The sequence below is a fragment of the Acipenser ruthenus genome, chromosome 24 (assembly GCF_902713425.1).
Source record: "Acipenser ruthenus chromosome 24, fAciRut3.2 maternal haplotype, whole genome shotgun sequence".
Taxonomy (NCBI): domain Eukaryota; kingdom Metazoa; phylum Chordata; class Actinopteri; order Acipenseriformes; family Acipenseridae; genus Acipenser; species Acipenser ruthenus.
Genome location: NC_081212.1, coordinates 898,446 through 916,477, shown reverse-complemented (window position 1 = coordinate 916,477; position 18,032 = coordinate 898,446). Strand labels below are relative to the sequence as shown.

Here is an 18,032-nt window from a genome sequence, read left to right as displayed (position 1 = left end):
TCTGTATCCTGCATCAGGTTTTATATAACGTGTTTTAGTGCTTGAGGACTGAATCTGTGCAGTCAGCTCTCTTGGACTTCTCTTAGTGGTGAAGTGGCTGGTCTTTGTGTTTCTAGAATACGCTCTTCTCCACTTTCGTTTCCAGTGTTTTATCCAGCGGGTGAATGCTAAATGATGTTAATGTACAAAGTGTTCCACTTCGGTGAGGGTCCCTGCCTACATTCCTCTCCGGTCTTGTCACAAGTCCTGTTCTCGCATGTGTGCATTTTTAAACACACTCAGGTGTACCAGCATTGATCTCTTGACACATGCAAAAACGATTCCACTTCAGCATATGAAATATACAGACACTGATGTTACAAGTGGCTTGCTCGTCAGACTTCCTCCCCCAGGACACTAATCTTGTGGTCCTGGTGACAGTAATTCTTCCAGATATCCTGTCCTTTGATAAGAAGAAGAAAATGGAAATGCTATTCCAGCCGTTAATCACTTCAGTAGAGGTGTAAATTTGATGCATGCTGGACTGCGTCATGGTATTTATTTAGGAAATGCCTCATCTGCCTTTTTAACAGATGGTTATTGTTTTAGCACGAGCGCGTTCTCTCCTGTACGAAATGCCAGAAATGCCTAAGAAATGCCTAAGAAAACGCGGCCGGTGTGTTTGCAACATGTGGGTGTTCAGGGCTGTGTGGTGATGAAGTGTGTTTAATCAGTACAGTAACCCACAGCATGCAATTGTCATGGAAACTTAAGGCAAGCTAATCAGGTTGTTTAAAATACACTGTGTATGTCTGTATAGCTTCTTCAAATGAAAGTGGAGTAAATAGAAAATGCTTAGCATGGCTAGAACATTACCCCAAGCAGTGTGTAAATAAATAGAAAAAAATGTAATTGACTTATTGTAATGGAAAATAGTCTAATGAAGAATTTTATTGTGCGGTGTTAAGTGAAGCTGTCCGATACGAGCTGAAAAATCTAAGCGTAATGTAATAGGAAACAAATAAACTGTTGCTGTATTGGTTGCACAGAAGATACGGCAGAGAGGCAGGGCTTTCGAGAGACTCCACTCATGTACCGAAAAACAGTATGTGAGATAGAAGAGAACCCTGCGTTTTATACAAGTCTAATGAAACATGTCAGAAACTAAACTTAGAGCTGGAGCAACACGCGGCTAAATCTAACGCCTTATCAAATTGTACCAACATGCTGTTTTAAGTTGTGTTAAAAAAAACAAGAAGTGAAACGGAGAGCAGAGCAGGGAAGCGAGCCTCGTTGGCGTGGTGTTTTCAGAGCAGGGAAGCGAGCCTCGTTGGCGTGGTGTTTGCAGAGCAGGGAAGCGAGCCTCGTTGGCGCGGTGTTTGCAGAGCAGGGAAGCGAGCCTCGTTGGCGTGGTGTTTGCAGAGCAGGGAAGCGAGCCTCGTTGGAGCGGTGTTTGCAGAGCAGGGAAGCGAGCCTCGTTGGTGCTGTGTTTGCAGAGCAGGGAAGCGAGCCTCGTTGGCGTGGTGTTTGCAGAGCAGGGAGGCGAGCCTCGTTGGAGCGGTGTTTGCAGAGCAGGGAGGCGAGCCTCGTTGGAGCGGTGTTTGCAGAGCAGGGAAGCGAGCCTCGTTGGCGTGGTGTTTGCAGAGCAGGGAAGCGAGCCTCGTTGGCGCGGTGTTTGCAGAGCAGGGAAGCGAGCCTCGTTGGCGCGGTGTTTGAGCCACCGGTGTGTGTCTCATACTCAGGTGCGGAGCCTGGCCCGGAATGACGAAGCCCGGGGGCTGCTGTGGCTGATGGAGGAGGAAGCGCTGCAGCCAGGGGGCAGTGAGGAGACCCTCCTGGACAGACTCTTCACGTACTACGGACCTCACGAGGGGGGCGACAAGAAAGGTGAGGGGAGAGAGCAAAGACACACACTGGTACTACGTAGGAAATATACAGTGTGGTCCTGAAGTAAGGGATCATTAAATGTAGGCGGTTGTTGATGGCTCTAGTTTCTGTGCAGAAAGTATTAAATCTGTGTTGTGTATCTTTTTATCCATGACCCTTATAAAAGTTTACCGCAGTGTTTTTGCACTGTAGGTTAGCTGTTTTCCCATTCTTTTACCCTGGTTATACCATGGTTTGGCATGCTTTTTTAATATGCTTTACCTTATTATAATTTAAAATGCTTGCCTATGCTTTACCATGCTTTCACTGTGCTCTGTTACACTTTTATTATGGTAAACATTTATAAAGGTACTACTAAATTTAGAAATACGTAATAAGATCAGTGACAAGCATTCCAGCTAGAAGCCTTTCTCAGTGTCTCTTAGTGTCTCTAAATGTGCATCTCTTTGGTAATGCTGTGCTTTTGTTTTCCTGTGGCCGCCCAGGTCAGAACCCGTTGATGAAGAGTGACAAGCCGCATCACTTCCTGTTGGGGCACAGCCACGCCACGGACTGGGTGGAGTACGATGCCCGGGGCTGGCTGTCCCACGCCAAGCAGAACCCCGCCTCCCAGAACGCAGCCACTCTGCTGCAGGACTCGCAGAAGTGAGAACAGACGCTTCTTATTCCTAGCTTTCCTTCAAACAAACGTTGCCGCAGAAATTGTGCTCATTCAGTAATTCACTTGTTCTGTTGATTCACAGCTAGCCCACATTGACAGTAAGTTGCACAAGCACTCTATTTTACTTTATATGGGTCCTTCACACTAATTTGCTGTTTTCAGTACTTCACGTTATTTTTGGTGTTCAAGTCAGATAGCGGATTAGAGGGAGCGATGTGGTTGAACACCCTCACATTCCCTTTGATGCTAAACTACGAACTGTTGGGTTTTTTTTCTCTCGCACACATCCCTTTCCAGGCATGGAAAGAAGACATGCATAGCGGTTTGATCCACTGGTTTTGCTAGGAGGTTACCAAGACACACTTGAGCTTGTTACCTTTACACACTGTGGCTAATCAAGCTCGTAGTAAAACCTGGAATGGATGAAACCGCTATGGAAGAGGAGTCTAATCTCTATCCCTGCTTTGCTTTCTCTCAGGAAGAACATCAGCTGCCTGTTCATGGGGCGCGCCGGCTCTGCGACCGTCCTGTCGGGCTCCATCGCGGGGCTGGAGGGCAGCTCTCAGCTTGTCCTGAGAAGAGCCACCAGCATGAGGAAGACCTTCACCACCGGAGTGGCGGCTGTCAAGAAGAAGAGCCTCTGCATCCAGATCAAACTGCAAGTGGTGAGTCGCCGTGCCCAGCCTGACCGTCAGGAGAGAGGCTTTGAAGTGGAATTGTATTAAACTTTGAAAGTGGTGCGTCCCTATAGTGCAGCGGTAGTAGATGCTTCACTTTGAAACTAATAGTCTTGAATCATTTTACTTTCGGTGCATTTTGCCTGCACAGCCCTACGTCATAAGTAAGTCTTAGCCTGTGACGTGCAAGAGCAAGCCAGCATGAGACAGCCCTTCACTTAGCATCCAGATCAGCTTGCAAGTGATGAGTCAGGGTCCATCGCTGCAGTTCTGTCAGTGCTAATTAATGCAGTGCTCCCAAACAAATCAGAGACCTAATGATCCCTGAGATACTGGAAGCGAGTGCTCTGTCGGAGTGCGAGTGATGACATCAGGCACAGACACGCTGCATCTGCACTAGCAATAATAACCTTGAAGATGAAACTATTTTAAGGTCAGTTAGAGGAGCAGAAACACCTCTCTCTCTCTGTCTGTCTCTCTCTCTCTGCCTCCTAATCCCTGGTTACTCGGCAACAAAAACACACAGCAAACAGCGGGCATCTCCTCCGATCTGCAGACCACGCTCGCTTTCAATTTCAATGATTATTTTTGCCAGCCGATTGCATGCTCATATTTGGAGTCCTCTGCTGCAGGGATTTGAAAACTGTTGCGATGCCCTTTTGGCTGCCATCCCCAGAAACCACCTAAACTAGTCTTAGTCCTCTCTTGCCAGCCTTCTCAATTGGGGAAGGCAATGCCCTTTTAAAGGCTGCTTTTCAGTAAGGTGGTAGAAATCGACACGCAAGGCACCCAAGCTTTGCCATTTTGGTCAATGAGTTGTGCAGTATCCTCATAACCATCATATGTTATACTTTACAATCCCTGCCATAGAGTATTAGAATTCTTCCTGAACACCTGAGTTAGTGACTGAACTAATCCTGTGCTGTTGCCCTGTGCAGGATGCCCTGATCGACACGGTGAAGAAGTCCAAGCTCCACTTTGTGCACTGCTTGCTCCCGAAGGCGGACGCCCTCAGTTCGGATATGCGGCTCTCCTCCGGCGGCCCGTCGCCCAAGGCTGGCGAGGGTGAGCCCCACGGGGAGAACTGCGACTCCGGACTGATGCAGCTGGACGTTAGCCTCCTCCGGGCTCAGCTCCGCGGCTCCAAGCTGCTCGACGCACTCCGGATATACCGCCAAGGTGCGTCAGCGCTGCCAACATGGCATGTGTTGGAGTTAACAAAGCATTTACAGGGATGGAAACTCCCATTGCATTGCAGTCCGATACATTCCTGGTTTCACTATGAGTATAATACGACAACACCTGAGCTTGTTACCTGTACACTGGGGCTAACCAAGCACTTATTAAAACCTGGAATGGGTGAAACTGCTATGCAGTAGGAGTCTTATTTCCATCCCTGATTTACCAGCATGCTAATAAGCTCACGCTGCTAATGTTACAGAACTTGCAGAAACGATTCTTGTGCATGTACTGTAGGAATTACTCTCCAGGGTAGCTTGGTGTTCAGTGCTTTGTGAATACAGTGTGCCGCCCAGGTGTGGTGCTGCGACAGCACGCAGGCTGCAAACTGTATCTGAAGATAGTCACAGGACTTCATTTTCAAACCCTTATCTCCAGCTGGCATGCTGTGGTCAGTGTTGATAAGGTCACATGGCGAGCAGCCCAATCACTGGGAAGGGCATTGTTTTTTGGGGAGGGAGGTTGAGAATACAGGGAAGCAGCAGACCTCACTAAAATTGCATTCATTTTACAGAGTTCTAGTATAATGAAGTGCCACCATGAAGGTATGTTTTTGCTGTTTGCTCAGTTGTATTGATTATAAACAGAGCTACAATGCACTGTAAATGCACTTGCATTTCTTGTTTGCCATGAAACTACGCATCATACTTTTTTAGATCAAATTTAAATAATAATTCACAGCAATTCAAGGCAGGTTTTCCCTTGTTTGAAATATTGACAGATTTATATCCTGTGAGTTTCTGTTATTCTGAACCAGAAATACAAAAAACCCTTTTTTTTATTTGAAGAGCACAGCTGCATATGTCTGGGTAGAGTGAATACTTTGCTGTGGCTCTCTGGCTTCATAAAAATGATTTATTGGAGCAGATTTCTAGGTTACGCAGTAAAAACCTGGCAGAGTATTATTCATTTCCTAATACGTTCCTCTATGGCTCCTTGGTTGGAGTCTAACGCTGTCGAAAGAGATTTAAGTTCTTTTAGTGCAGCAGTGAGGTTTTTGGAACTCAGAGCACGTTTTTGTAGCAGATCTGTTTTAATTCGGGTGTTCTCTGTCAGTTGATTCTTGCTGTGACCGTTCGTTGCCAGCAGCAACGCAGGATACATTGTAACATTGAATCACGTAAAAACACTGTATTTAATTGCATTGTTCTGTAACCCCTCCCAGGTTACCCAGATCACATGGTGTTTTCTGAGTTCCGCCGCAGGTTCGACGTCTTGGCTCCACACCTTACAAAGAAACACGGGCGCAATTACATCGTCACTGATGAAAAACGGGTGAGTTGCAATAGCATGATAGTGTGCATTAAAGTCTGTGATGACTACACAGTCACGTCAGTAGGGGCATGAGCTTATACTGGTGGTGTGGGCGGGGAGGGACAAACTTGTTTAGGTTCTGATCCACAGAGTAGAAGCACCCCCATAGAAAATGCAGGAAGAAAATCAACTTAATTTGAAGCAAGACTGCTTTATATAAATGCACATTACTGAACAACATCACAGGAAACTGTGTAGTAAAATTGATGTGCTCTTTGTTTCTGAAATAGTCCTGCATGTTCTTTTCTCTTGCATATGAGCGCTGTGCAGCACACGGGCACGCTCCACTGTTTGCAGGATTATACAGTTTATTATTTAAAGCTTTCGTTTAGTTGTTTGTAGTTCATTATGAATATGCTAAGAGTGGTAACTGGTTTTGCTGATTTGAATGTAATGCAAAACCCACTCTCTTATCATAATCATGGCACTGGAGCAATACAGCAAAACTAATCAGGTTTTTATGACTCTGTAGCCATTTCCAATGTAGATTTGCATGGATGGCACTGAAGATGCTGTTTAAGAGCTTCCAAATGATGTGAGCTAATAAAACTATTTTTAATGATGCGCGTCTCATTCAAAGGGGATCCTCGGAGTCCCTTATACAAATCTCAAACTAATGAGTTATTTAAAGTCTCCTTTTGATTAGTCAAATAAAGTTAGCTCGCTGTGAACCGGTTCCAGGCTGCTGTCTATGAAGCCAACATCCGTCTAGGAATGTTTCGTGAATACCAAGCATCGTTTAATTAATCAAAAGAGATTTTAATCAGGCTTGAAATAACTCATGCACCAAAGCGGTGGGACTAGAGCCCAGTAAATCTTAAACTGTCCCAAAGTTACTGTACTCGGCACAGACGGCACCTCTAAGCGTGGGCAGTCATTGCTCATAAAGAATCTGAACTTGTAGCCATCACATGGAGGTGAACAGAGGAAATATCTATAGCTGCTGAAACAAAAAACACAATCCGAATCGCTGTTTAATGACAGAAGCTATGATAATGAAAGCAAAATGTCTCGGCAGTGAGTTAACTCCCGTGAACACAGAGAGGCAGTGCTTGGGGGGGTGGGGGGGAGAATGTTTCTGATGCTGAAGAGCAGGAATCTGAAAAGGGTTCGCTGAAAAATAATACAAAAGGTCCTCCCTCCACAACAGGCTGTCTTACGCAAGCAGCTGAGAAGAGGTCTCTTTGGTAACTGAGGGGAAACAAAGCCTCCTTAGTCAGCCCTCTGGCCTTCTCCTTTTATAGGGTGATGTAGACGGAGGAGCCAGGCGTCTTCCTTAATGCTCCTGGGAGTCTGTTTACAAGCCCCAGAGGAGGGGGAGGGGGGGGCATGCTTTAATGCCAGGATGTGTTTATGTTCTGATTGGAGATGGCTGGTGGTCCTGTTTTCCGGCTGAGCTTGAACTGGAAGCGGGGCAGACTTTTACATTTTTGTTTTCAAAGGGAAATGACATGTCCTGCCAGAGGACAAGTGCTTTTCAAATCTTTTGAAACTTTCAGGATCATGTTTTCTTGGTATGCGAGCTCATGTTTGTATTTCTTTTTCATTGTCTTTGTTTAGGCTGCTGAAGAGCTTCTGGAGTCCCTGGATTTAGAGAACAGCAGTTATCACATGGGGCTGAGCAGGGTGAGCATGAGCACGGGATGCATCGTTCATCCCAGAAGAGTAAAGCACGCAGACCGCCAGACTGGCTTAAATGACTTTATCAGAGCAGGCTTTACATGCAGCTGAAGCGACAGGTCCAGCAGTCCTAGTCAGAAGGCATCTATCTGTCTTCCACAACCACCTGCAGTAAGAGGTACACCTACACACAACTCAATGACAAGCGGGGCTGTTTGTAAAATGTTTTTCACTACAAACACATTAGAACCAGACCTCACCCGTTTCTGCTGCTTCAGGCAGACGTTGAACTGACTGCGGTGCATCGTTCTCGGTTTGTCAGCTGCAGCTGTTGAAAGCTCTTCGGGCAACATTGTTGTTGTTCTGATTCATTCATTCCTGAATTGACATGAGAATTCCAATGTTTTTCAATGACAATAAGGGATGTGTTCCCGGAGTGGATCTTGAGTGCTCCCGGAGTAACACGCTCCACTGTCAAGGTTATGGAGTGCCAACTACAGTGTAGTTTTTCAGGGATACAGCCCTGCTAGAGTTTCACAATTTAGAATCGCTTTGACCTTGAGATGCGAAACAATGCAATATTCAGAGACTTTGCCAAAGGGGAGGAATGAACCCCACATTGTTGATGGATTGATAATGCTAACAGTCCCCCCCACCCCCCCACCCCCTCGTTACAATGTAACACACTCCCTGGAAATCAGGGGTTCAGAGACACTGCAGTCCACTGTCTGCCTGCGGGGCCCGGAATGATTTCATAGGTTCTGAATGTGAAACATTCTTTCAGTAGGTTTGCATCAGCTGCCTTTTAGAAATGGACAGCGCGAGTTCAGTTTCTTTTATATCCCGCTGAATTCTGGTTCACTTCAATAGCACAAGGAAAACAAAAAACTCTTTCACCCCCCCACGCGCGCCTACGCTCTGGATTTGTATGCACAAGGACAGAGAGGGAAGAGAAAGATATGTGCTCCAGCAATTGCATTAAACACTGCTCAGCGTATTATTATTATTATTATTATTATTATTATTATTATTATTATTATTATTATTATTAATAATGAAAGATAGCTGCAGTATTGAAGTACTGGGGTGGAATGCAAACTGGTCTTTTACTGGGAAGCATGAAGATCTCACAGCACTACCAGTACACACCAGTTTACATCCCCATCATTGCACAAACTCAAAACTTGTAGTGCTTGCCTGCATTCTAGTAATCAGTTCCAGATTGAGGGACACCAAAGATACATGCCTTTGTGAGGGGGGGTTAGGCAAAGGCATACAAAACTCCTGGTGAGAAGCTGAGGATCTCATATAGGTAGAATTACATTACAACAGTGAGCTAGGCTCTTTGGAAGGCAGTCCCAAGGCCCCTAAGGCAAATCTTTGGGATTTCATTAAAAGAAATCATCAGTGAAGGACTCTGTGTGTTTGCTTTACCAGGGAAATGCAATTACCTGCAACCCACTGGGATAAAGGTATTCTAAAAACACTTGTGTGGTTTGCAGCGCTGAATTAGGAGAGAATTAACATCAGAAGCCAAGTTGAAAGAGGGGGTGAGGGAGGAGGGGTACTTTTTTATTTCTTCCTTTATTTCAATTGAAGTTTGTTTCACAATTTAATTCTGTCTGCACCGCAAGACAAGGCACAGCAACCAAAGTGTATTTGAACATCAATTAACAATCACTGTATAGCACTTAAAATGGGGATTAGAGAGTCCAGGTGCCAGGGCAGAAATAATTTGTAGATGTATTAATTTATATTGGATAATTTTTAATGGCTGGAAAAGGTAGCTCTTGTAGTAATTCTTTACATCCTAATCAAAATCTGAACTGTATTTGAGAGCTTGAGTCACCATGGAATTGGGCCTGTGTTGAATTACAGTGCTGGAAATGCATTGGCATAGAATAGCAAGTACCATTTATTTGCTGGTTTGTTGTTCCGAGCATGGAAGTGGGATCAAACACTTGAAATCTGCACAGCTGCACTTCATTTGGGCTTGGACTCAGACAAGAGAGCTTTTCTTTAGACTGGAGGATAACTAGTGCCCCAGGATTGGGATGGAGAGCAAGGCCAAGGGTACCTTAATAGCTGGGGCAGAGGAAGAGAGGCACACGGGAGGAACTGAACACCAACGCAAGCTTCCTCTCTCTGTTAGGAGCGAAAAGAGACATTTAAGATAAACTTTCAGTACTGAGAATGCAGTGGGGAAATAAACACAGAGAGAGAGAGAGAGAGAGAGAGAGAGAGAGAGAGAGCAGTCATAGAGGGACGGTTTTAAATGCAGAGTAGTGGTTAATCAGGCCCGGTGAGGGAATACCCCTGTATCATTTCGCCTCAAACAAATCTGAACTCTTTCTTTCTGTTGTGTGTGCTCGTTCCGCAGGTGTTTTTCCGTGCAGGGACTCTCGCTAAACTGGAAGAGCAAAGAGACGAGCAGACGAGGAGGAACATCTCCCTCTTCCAGGGGGTGTGCCGGGGCTATATGGCCAGGCAGTCGTTCAAGAAGAGAAAGGTATGCTCAGTCAGCACAGGACCAGACCCCCCCCCCCCCCCCCCCCCCCCCCCAGCCTACTGCTCCGTACTCACACTGGTATTTACATTAGAGCCTCAGAATGCAGCCTGCACTTGACCTTAACATTGCTTACCCTAAAATGGTAAGACTAAGGCAGGAAGAAAATGCCTCAAAGCTCTGCTTAACCTTTAGCCGTGAGTGTCCCGCTTGGTATAACGAGGACTTCACTGCCGACACATCTGGGTTGCAGACAGGAAGCGGGGTGCTTACAAACATCTCCTCCGTTATTCAATTTCTTTTATTTTGTTTGGTTCAATGAGGAAACCCACTTCTTTCTGTTCTGTTCCAGCTCTTCTGTAAGTAAGGACTTTTTTATACTGACCTTTTTGGCACTGCTTTTTAGCGAGCAGCCTCACGAGTACGGTATATTATACAGCAGTTACTTCCACTGACAATAAAGAGACATGTGTACAGGCTGTCGCTTCATTAGGTCTAATGACAGAACCATGTGCTTTGTACAGCTTGTGTCTGGAGAGCACTTGGATGCCAGCCGGTCGCTGAGCTGCCTTGGGGTCTTGTTTGTGGAAGTTGGTCGAGAGGTTTGCTAATATAAACAGCATGTTCTCTGCTCCCAGTTTCTGTCTTCAATCTTGGTTGCTCGGCAACTTCTTTTTTTTTTTTTTTTTTCACAGAAAAATTTGTCCTCAAGTCTTTTTAAAATGAGTTATTTCATCTTCACGCAGCCTTCTGATTTTTTAAATCTCCCAAAGTTTTAAAGAGTTACTTTAGACATAAAAAGGTTAGCCCAATTAACTTTGAATCTGTATAAATCTTTCAGAACAAGTCAGTGCTTGTAATATTTATTGTAGTTAAGTGCAGAGGCCAAATGAAGACCTCGCATACTGGTGTATCAGTGGTATAAATTGCATGGAGTATTTTTCCAGTGAAATCCATAGGTTCCAGTTAATTAACTGAACGTAGTAAATTGGACACTGTAGACATGCCCCTTTCTCATCCAGGTTGTTTTCCAGTAATTGTCACATAACTAGGAATGGAAAAACCTACTTTCCTGATTCTTAAGTAAAGTTATCAATAGACGATTTTACTTTTGAATTGCTTCTCCGCTAGCTCACGTCACAGTGTTCTGTTGTCTGTCTAATTCCCTGTGCTCGCTGTGGCTAAACTTCAAAGCAGAGAGAGAGATGCATTTTTTAATTGGGAATTAGGACTTTTGTTTTCTTGTGTTAGAAGCCGAGTAATCTGATGTTCTGCTTTTATCATTCGTTCTGGACCGAAAAACACAAATTCTTTTGTATTTAATATTTTTGTAATGCTATTAACCCACGGCTCAGTTTTGTCTGGCATGCTAAAACCTCTCATACTGTGAAATATGAATAGGTGTTTGCATTACGTGGCTCTGGACACTTGATGCTTAGAGTCCGTCGTTTTAATTGGGCTTCCAGATTATCAGACGCTGTTGCCAATGCTTGCAGTATGCCGTGTGCAGGAGAATGCAAAGCCTATGAAGTTGTTTCCTTGCTGCCTTCACTTCATTGATTTAAATACAGTTGCACTGATGGAATCCTTCAAGAACCCTGCGTTGCATCGAGTCTATTACGTTTATAAAGTTATTAAGAGGATCGCTCTGCACTGCAGAGGGGTAAAGGTAAGTGCAGCAGCGATGTGTGTTTAGAACTCTTTCACTTGTGTTGTCGTGGCAACTCCCATCAATAGCCCACACCATGGTAATCTCCTCCTTCGCTTTTTGAACAGTGGGTTTCATTGTGAGTCGAGAGCATTACATATTTAAAGTGGCCCTGGCTGTTCTTTTAAATGGACCTCATTGTTGACGACGCAGTCCCTCTTGCACACTGCTTATTTGAACCCCTTCAAGTTAAACAAAATCTGCAGTGCGTTGACATTCAAAATGCTGCAGCGCTGTCCGCTCTCATCACGCCCTGAAGTTTGTTGAATCGGTAACATAAACTTTTTTTTTTTGTTTGTTTCTGACTTTTAATACAGGTGCAATATCTACGTGTTTTAAAGTTTGTTTATTAATAAACGTAATCACCTGTTGAATTTTTTTTGTCTATTGCTTTTCATGCTGTAAGCATCTCAGAGTTGTGGCTAAGGCAGGCTAATGTTTGAGATCCGACGCTCTCAGCGGTAGCGCTGGTCATGGTAGATTTACAAGGCTCAGATCACTAGCCAGTGTTCTGGGCCGAGGGCTCCTCCGCCGCTCCACTCCGGCTCCTCACACTGTGGCTCCTCACTCTGTGGCTCCTCACACTGTGGCTGTGTCCTGTTGTTTCAGATCCAGGATCTCGCTATCCGCTGCATCCAGAAGAACATCAAGAAGAACAAAGGCGTTAAAGGCTGGCCCTGGTGGAAGCTGTTCACCACAGTGAGGCCCCTGATCGAGGTGCAACTCAGCGAGGAGCAGATCAGAGGCAAAGACGTGAGTGTCCCCTGCACGCTGTCCCCCTTGCACCCCTGCACGCTGTCCCCCTTGCACCCCTGCACGCTGTCCCCCTTGCACCCCTGCACTCTCTCACCCTTGCACCCCTTCATGCTGTCCCTTATCAATGTCTGCCACGCAGTTTTTGCACTGTAATTTTGCAGATTTCCCATGCTTTTCTCATGGTTATGCTATGCATTTACTACAGTTTACCCTGCTTTGCCATGCTTGTTAATATGCTTTACCATACCTTACTATTCTTTACAACGCTTACCTATGCTTTGCCATGCTTTCACTGAGATGTGTGTGTGTGTGTGTGTGTGTGTGTGTGTGTGTGTGTGTATATATATATATATATAAACTGGAACCTGGAAGCTGTATTTTTGTAATTACAATGCATTGTCTTTTTCCTTCTGCATGGATCAAAGAATACAGCAATTCATGACTGGAAACAACAACATTAGCCTGCAGATGGATGCATTGATCAGTTTCAGAACAGACGCCTTACGCGACTGTCAGATAGGAGCATGTTTGATGTGCAAGGCTGAAGCCAAGCAAAGCAACTTCATGAAGAGACAAAACATAAAGCTGTGTAGGGTGAGAGTAGAGGGTTTAGCATTTATAGTGTCTGAGAAATAGGTATTTAATTGTATGTATGTATTTATTTATTTATTTCCAGCTTTGAGAAGCCAAAACTTGAGAATGCAGGGGTGATAAAACTTTATCTTTCTAAAAACAATTTTGTTTTCACTTTTCATTTTTTTAGGAGGAAATTCAGCAGCTTCGCGGCAAACTTGAAAAAGTGGAAAAAGAGAGGAATGAACTGCGACTGAACACAGACCGTTTGGAGTGCAGGGTACGACTGCTGAAAGCTTGCAGGACCGGAGCCTGCAGTGTGCTCGCTGTTCTGGGATTGAGCGATTCTGCTGTTGGGAACAGGAATAGGGCATTCGGCCAAGTGCTTGTCAGCAACATCAACTCATTCGTGTTTTTGAGATTTCTAGTGACCAACTTTTAAAGTTGTATTTCCCTTGAATCAAATGAATCTGTCTTCATGAAACCCCCCCCATCCCAGTCTCCTTTACTACAGACTGTGAACAATCACAGGAACAAAATTAAGAAAGGCTTTGTTATTTGCTAAAGGAAGTGCAGATACTGTATAATATATAGCAGGGGTGCTTACTCAAGGTGTGTAGTTTGATGAATCATTACATGGGTGTTTTCTGTTGCCCTCGCAGATCACAGAGATTTCCTCGGAGCTCGCGGATGAGAGGAACACAGGAGAATCGGCTTCCCAGCTTTTAGAGTCAGAAACTTCGGAGAGACTGCGCTTGGAGAAAGAAATGAAAGATCTGCAGGTACAGTGAGAGTCTCCACTCCTCCTGCAGCCCCTGCTGTTGGACATAATAGGAGATCAAGATCAGACTGAAAGCAATACAATAGAAGGGTTTTATTGCGACCTGCAATGAATGCCCTTGCATGGCGGTTTAGAGTAAAGAGTTGCCAGGTCCGGTGTGTCTTTAAGAGCCCCTCTCCCTGCAGTGCTGACCCTGCCGAGGAGGGTGGGAGCTGTAAAACAGAGCACAGCAGAGGGACTGAGAGATGAGCAAAGCCTTTCATGTACAGAAACGTGTGTTCTGAAAGCTGATTCGTAGGTGGGCTGGCCACAAGTGGTTTTACATTAGAAATAAAACCACTCAAAGCGCAAACGAGTTCAGTGCAAACGCAGGATTTTTGTAGTTTTTTTTTTTTAAATCTGTCTCCTCTAACAGATGGCCTGTTTGTTTGCCTTGGGGATTAAGGACTATCTGTTTGATTCCAGGCTAAATTCGACACGGTGAAGAAGCAGATGGACTCCATGGAAATGGAAGTGATGGAGGCGAGGCTGATGAGAGCGGCCGAGCTCAACGGAGAGCTGGACGATGACGACGACGACTCGGGTGAGTTTGAGAGGGTCTCCGTGCAGGCAGCTTAGAACAGGGCTGTCCAATCCCGGTCCTGGAGGGCCATTCCACTCCAGGGTTAACAGGTGCGGTGAGAGAATTAACCTCTTCAGGGTCTAGATGCAGGTTTAATTGGTTCAGTTAAACAATTTAGAACAGGGTTGGAACAAAGACCAGGAGTGGAAGGGCCAGCTTTGGACAGTTTAGAACCAGTACCCAAGGGAGCGTCTAAATGGCATTAAAAATATTGTGTGTGTCTGTGTGCAGGGGTGGAAGTAAGACTCCTATTGCAGAGCAGTTTTCCCACATGCCAAGTTTTAGAATGTGCCGGATTAGCTCCAGTGTATAGGTAAGAAGCTCAGGTGTGTCTTATTAAACTCATAGTAAAACCAGTAGTGACAATATCAGAAATGTTGACAAGTGTGATGAGTAGGAGAACCACACAGAACGTTCCCTTCAGGTATCCTTATTTATTGGGTTTAACCCCTCCCCTCCCCTAACCCCCTACCTGCTCTGCACAGGTGGAGAGTGGCGCTTGAAGTACGATCGGGCGATTCGAGAGATCGATTTCACCAAGAAGAGGCTCCAGCAGGAGTTTGATGACAAGCTGGAGGTGGAGCAGCAGAACAAGAGACAGCTGGAGAGACGGGTACGGCACCTTGCACACATCTAAACGACTCTGCCTGCCATCGGCCAGTCCTGCAGCACGGAAATCTACACTTTTGAATGGAACATTGATCTGTTCAAACTGCTGTGCGTCTGTCATTCCCCTTTGCAAAGTTGAATTAGTTTGCAAACAAGGAAAGGGGATGAGCAGGGTTCAGTTTTACATTGGTAATGAGTTCTGTTTTCCAGCGTGCTGTAATGATGAGGCATGCCTTGTTTCATTCAGCAGGGTCACAGACTAGGTTAGCACACTTTCTGAAGGTACACCTCTTTCATATTGGCCCTTGCATGTTTACAAAAAAAAAAAAAAAAAATTATTTATGGCAATTTTCAATACAATTTAATAAAGGACCCCTTAGCATCCCGTATACCAACTAAAAGGGATGGTTAAGGCTTCTGGGCATAGTTTTCTTTGTATATTTTCTGGTACTTGAAACCTTTGAGGTACCCGTTGAACATGTTATAAGCTCACCAGCAGAGATGTTAATAGTTTCTGAAGTGTTTGCACTGTCAGCTCTGTGCAACGCCTGCTTCTCTGTGTTTCAAACTCACCGTGTGTTCCTCAGCTGACAGATCTGCAGGCAGACAGCGAGGAGAGCCAGCGCACCGTCCAGCAGCTCAAGAAGAAATGCCAGCGGCTGACCTCCGAGCTGCAGGACACCAAGCTGCACCTGGAGGGCCAGCAGGGACGCAACCACGAGCTGGAGAAGAAGCAGAGAAAGTAAGGAGCGTCTGAGACGAGCCAGCTTCACACTGTTCAGACGCTCGGTGAAGCTCGTAGTAGTTTCTCCAGTTGGCTCGGACTTGTAGCTTTTTTATTTTAGATGCAGAGAAGCACTGGTGGAAAGTGCACAGATTACACACACCCATCCTGCTCAAACTCACAGACTGGGTTTTAGAGATCCTGCTGATGTTTTTATTGATTTTAGTTTTTTTTAACCGTATTGGCTAGTTGTCGATCCCCTGTGAGTGCCAAATGAACAGACTAAACTGCAGACCGCTAATGTCATCTTTTGTTGTTGAGGTTGAAGTATTGGATTTCATTCTTGCTATAAATAAGTAATTCTGTCACATGCTCTCCTCTGTCGCTGTTACTTCTTGTACATTGTTAAGGGTGAAGAGAGGTTTTTTGTTTGCATTGCTTTTTCAAAAGGGAAGAAGGTAACCTCTAGCAGTGGGAGTGCTTTATTTTGATGCATTATATAGCATCTTGTCAAATTACCATTCCTCGAACCAATCTCCAAAGCACACCCATTACAAACATTATCAAACTTTTAAATGTCAAAATGCGGCAAGCTTTCATACAGGCTGAATGTCCGCAGCCTTCCTTCAAACAAAACCCCAAAGGCTTTGGATGAAAAAAAGCATACAATAATAAGGGCCAGGTGGCACAGCTGGATAATTTACCAGTCTCCTGTTTCTCCTTTGGTCAGGCGCGACTAGTCGTCCCACAGTTTCCCAGGTCGACTCTCCCTTTGGTCTTCGACTGATCGACTATGCGGTGCTGCTCTGTTGTAACTCTGTCCCCCCCTGTCGCAGGTTCGACTCTGAGTTGTCTCAGGCCCAGGACGAGGCTCAGAGAGAGAAGTTCCAGAAGGAGATTCTGAGCCGGGAGAAGGACGTTCTCACCGGGGAGGTGTTTAGCCTCCGACAGCAGCTCGAGGTACGTCTGCTCCAGAGAAGCTCGCTCAATCCAGAGAGACCCTCATTCAGACTTCTCTTCTGAATGCGTTCCTAAATGTTTCTTCGTCTTGCTGCATGCTTTGTGATCGAGCGTTTTATTTCATTGTTTTACGGATGCACCAGATTACTGACCTTTTTTAATCAAAGCTGTTTCTCCTTTTTGAATGGAATAATAATAATTACTCCCAAGCTACCTGAGCAATGGCTTTGTATTCCACCTGTGCAAAGGCAAATAGGCTTCTGTTGTGACAGTTCGGTGCAGTCCTCACTGTGTATCAATCCGCTCCCCTGCAGGACAAGGACTCGGAGATCAGCGCTCTGAACCACAAGGTGGAGCTGCTGGAGGTGGAGCTGCAGGATCTGTCCTCCCAGGAGTCGAAGGATGAGGCCTCCCTCTCCAAGGTCAAGAAGCAGCTGCGCGACCTCGAGGCAAAGGCCAAGGATCAGGAGGAGGAGCTGGACGAACAAGCAGGGACCATACAGATGCTGGAGCAGGTAGGGTAGACTTGTACAGTATGACTATATAGGGGCCACTGTGATATGACACCGTGCAAACCCACACATGGAATTAAAACCTTGACTCATCATTCCACTAAATGTAAAGGCCAGTGTAACTGAAAAATATACCTTGCCAAAACTTTGCTGGATTAAAGTTTTAATTCTTTTTTGATGTTATAGTTGCATGCTTATAAATGGGATCAAATAAAATCCCATTTCAGTGTCCGATAAGCTCTACACATGTGGGTGGTTTCTGTGTCTGTTTTGTTTCAGGCGAAGCTGCGTTTGGAGATGGAGTTGGAGCGGCTGCGACAGAGCCAGTCCAAGGAGATGGAGAGCAAGGATGAGGAAGTGGAGGAGGTCAGGCAGTCCTGCCAGAAGAAGGTACTCCATCGATCCTCTCCCCCTGATCTCTACTGCTGCGGTATTCAAAAACAGGCCAGCAGGATCACCATCACTAATTCTATATTCTGCGTACTGTACGCGGGGAACACATAACGCAAACTGCTAAAGATGCCATTGCTGGAATCTCCCAGCACTGAGGTCTTCGTAGAATACAGCATTAAAGGAAACATTGCACACCATGCACGGCTTTATCAATTAATGCCGTCTCGGTGAAACAAACCCAACATTTAAAAGCTTTTTTTTTTTTTTTTTCCCTCCCCAGCTAAAGCAAATGGAAGCGCAGTTGGAGGAAGAGTATGATGATAAGCAGAAAGTCCTCCGTGAGAAGAGAGACCTGGAGAGCAAGCTGTCCGCGGCCAGTGAGCAGGTACTAACGAGGGGCTGGGGATTCGTTACGAGGCATCACATACCTTGGTATCATAGCACAACTAGCTTTACATAGTTTTTGATAAGCTGCCCTGCGTGATGGTGCTCTGGTGCACGTGATTCATGC

General features: G+C 45.4%; 1 protein-coding gene across 26 annotated transcripts in view; it reads left to right on the top strand.

The window, feature by feature from the left end:
- LOC131700481 (unconventional myosin-XVIIIa-like) overlaps positions 1 to 18,032 on the top strand; it is an 81,653-nt gene that overhangs the window by 43,771 nt on the left and 19,850 nt on the right. For all 26 annotated transcript variants that reach the window (XM_058997862.1, XM_058997860.1, XM_058997861.1 and 23 more), the window contains 17 exons: positions 1,722 to 1,866; positions 2,352 to 2,511; positions 3,006 to 3,192; positions 4,143 to 4,383; positions 5,609 to 5,718; positions 7,318 to 7,383; positions 9,758 to 9,886; positions 12,201 to 12,344; positions 13,111 to 13,200; positions 13,583 to 13,702; positions 14,167 to 14,284; positions 14,809 to 14,936; positions 15,520 to 15,674; positions 16,493 to 16,616; positions 16,931 to 17,131; positions 17,408 to 17,518; positions 17,802 to 17,906. In XM_058997862.1, coding sequence (XP_058853845.1) covers positions 1,722 to 1,866; positions 2,352 to 2,511; positions 3,006 to 3,192; positions 4,143 to 4,383; positions 5,609 to 5,718; positions 7,318 to 7,383; positions 9,758 to 9,886; positions 12,201 to 12,344; positions 13,111 to 13,200; positions 13,583 to 13,702; positions 14,167 to 14,284; positions 14,809 to 14,936; positions 15,520 to 15,674; positions 16,493 to 16,616; positions 16,931 to 17,131; positions 17,408 to 17,518; positions 17,802 to 17,906 — 2,334 coding nt within the window. The remainder of the gene's footprint in view (positions 1 to 1,721; positions 1,867 to 2,351; positions 2,512 to 3,005; positions 3,193 to 4,142; positions 4,384 to 5,608; positions 5,719 to 7,317; positions 7,384 to 9,757; positions 9,887 to 12,200; positions 12,345 to 13,110; positions 13,201 to 13,582; positions 13,703 to 14,166; positions 14,285 to 14,808; positions 14,937 to 15,519; positions 15,675 to 16,492; positions 16,617 to 16,930; positions 17,132 to 17,407; positions 17,519 to 17,801; positions 17,907 to 18,032) is intronic.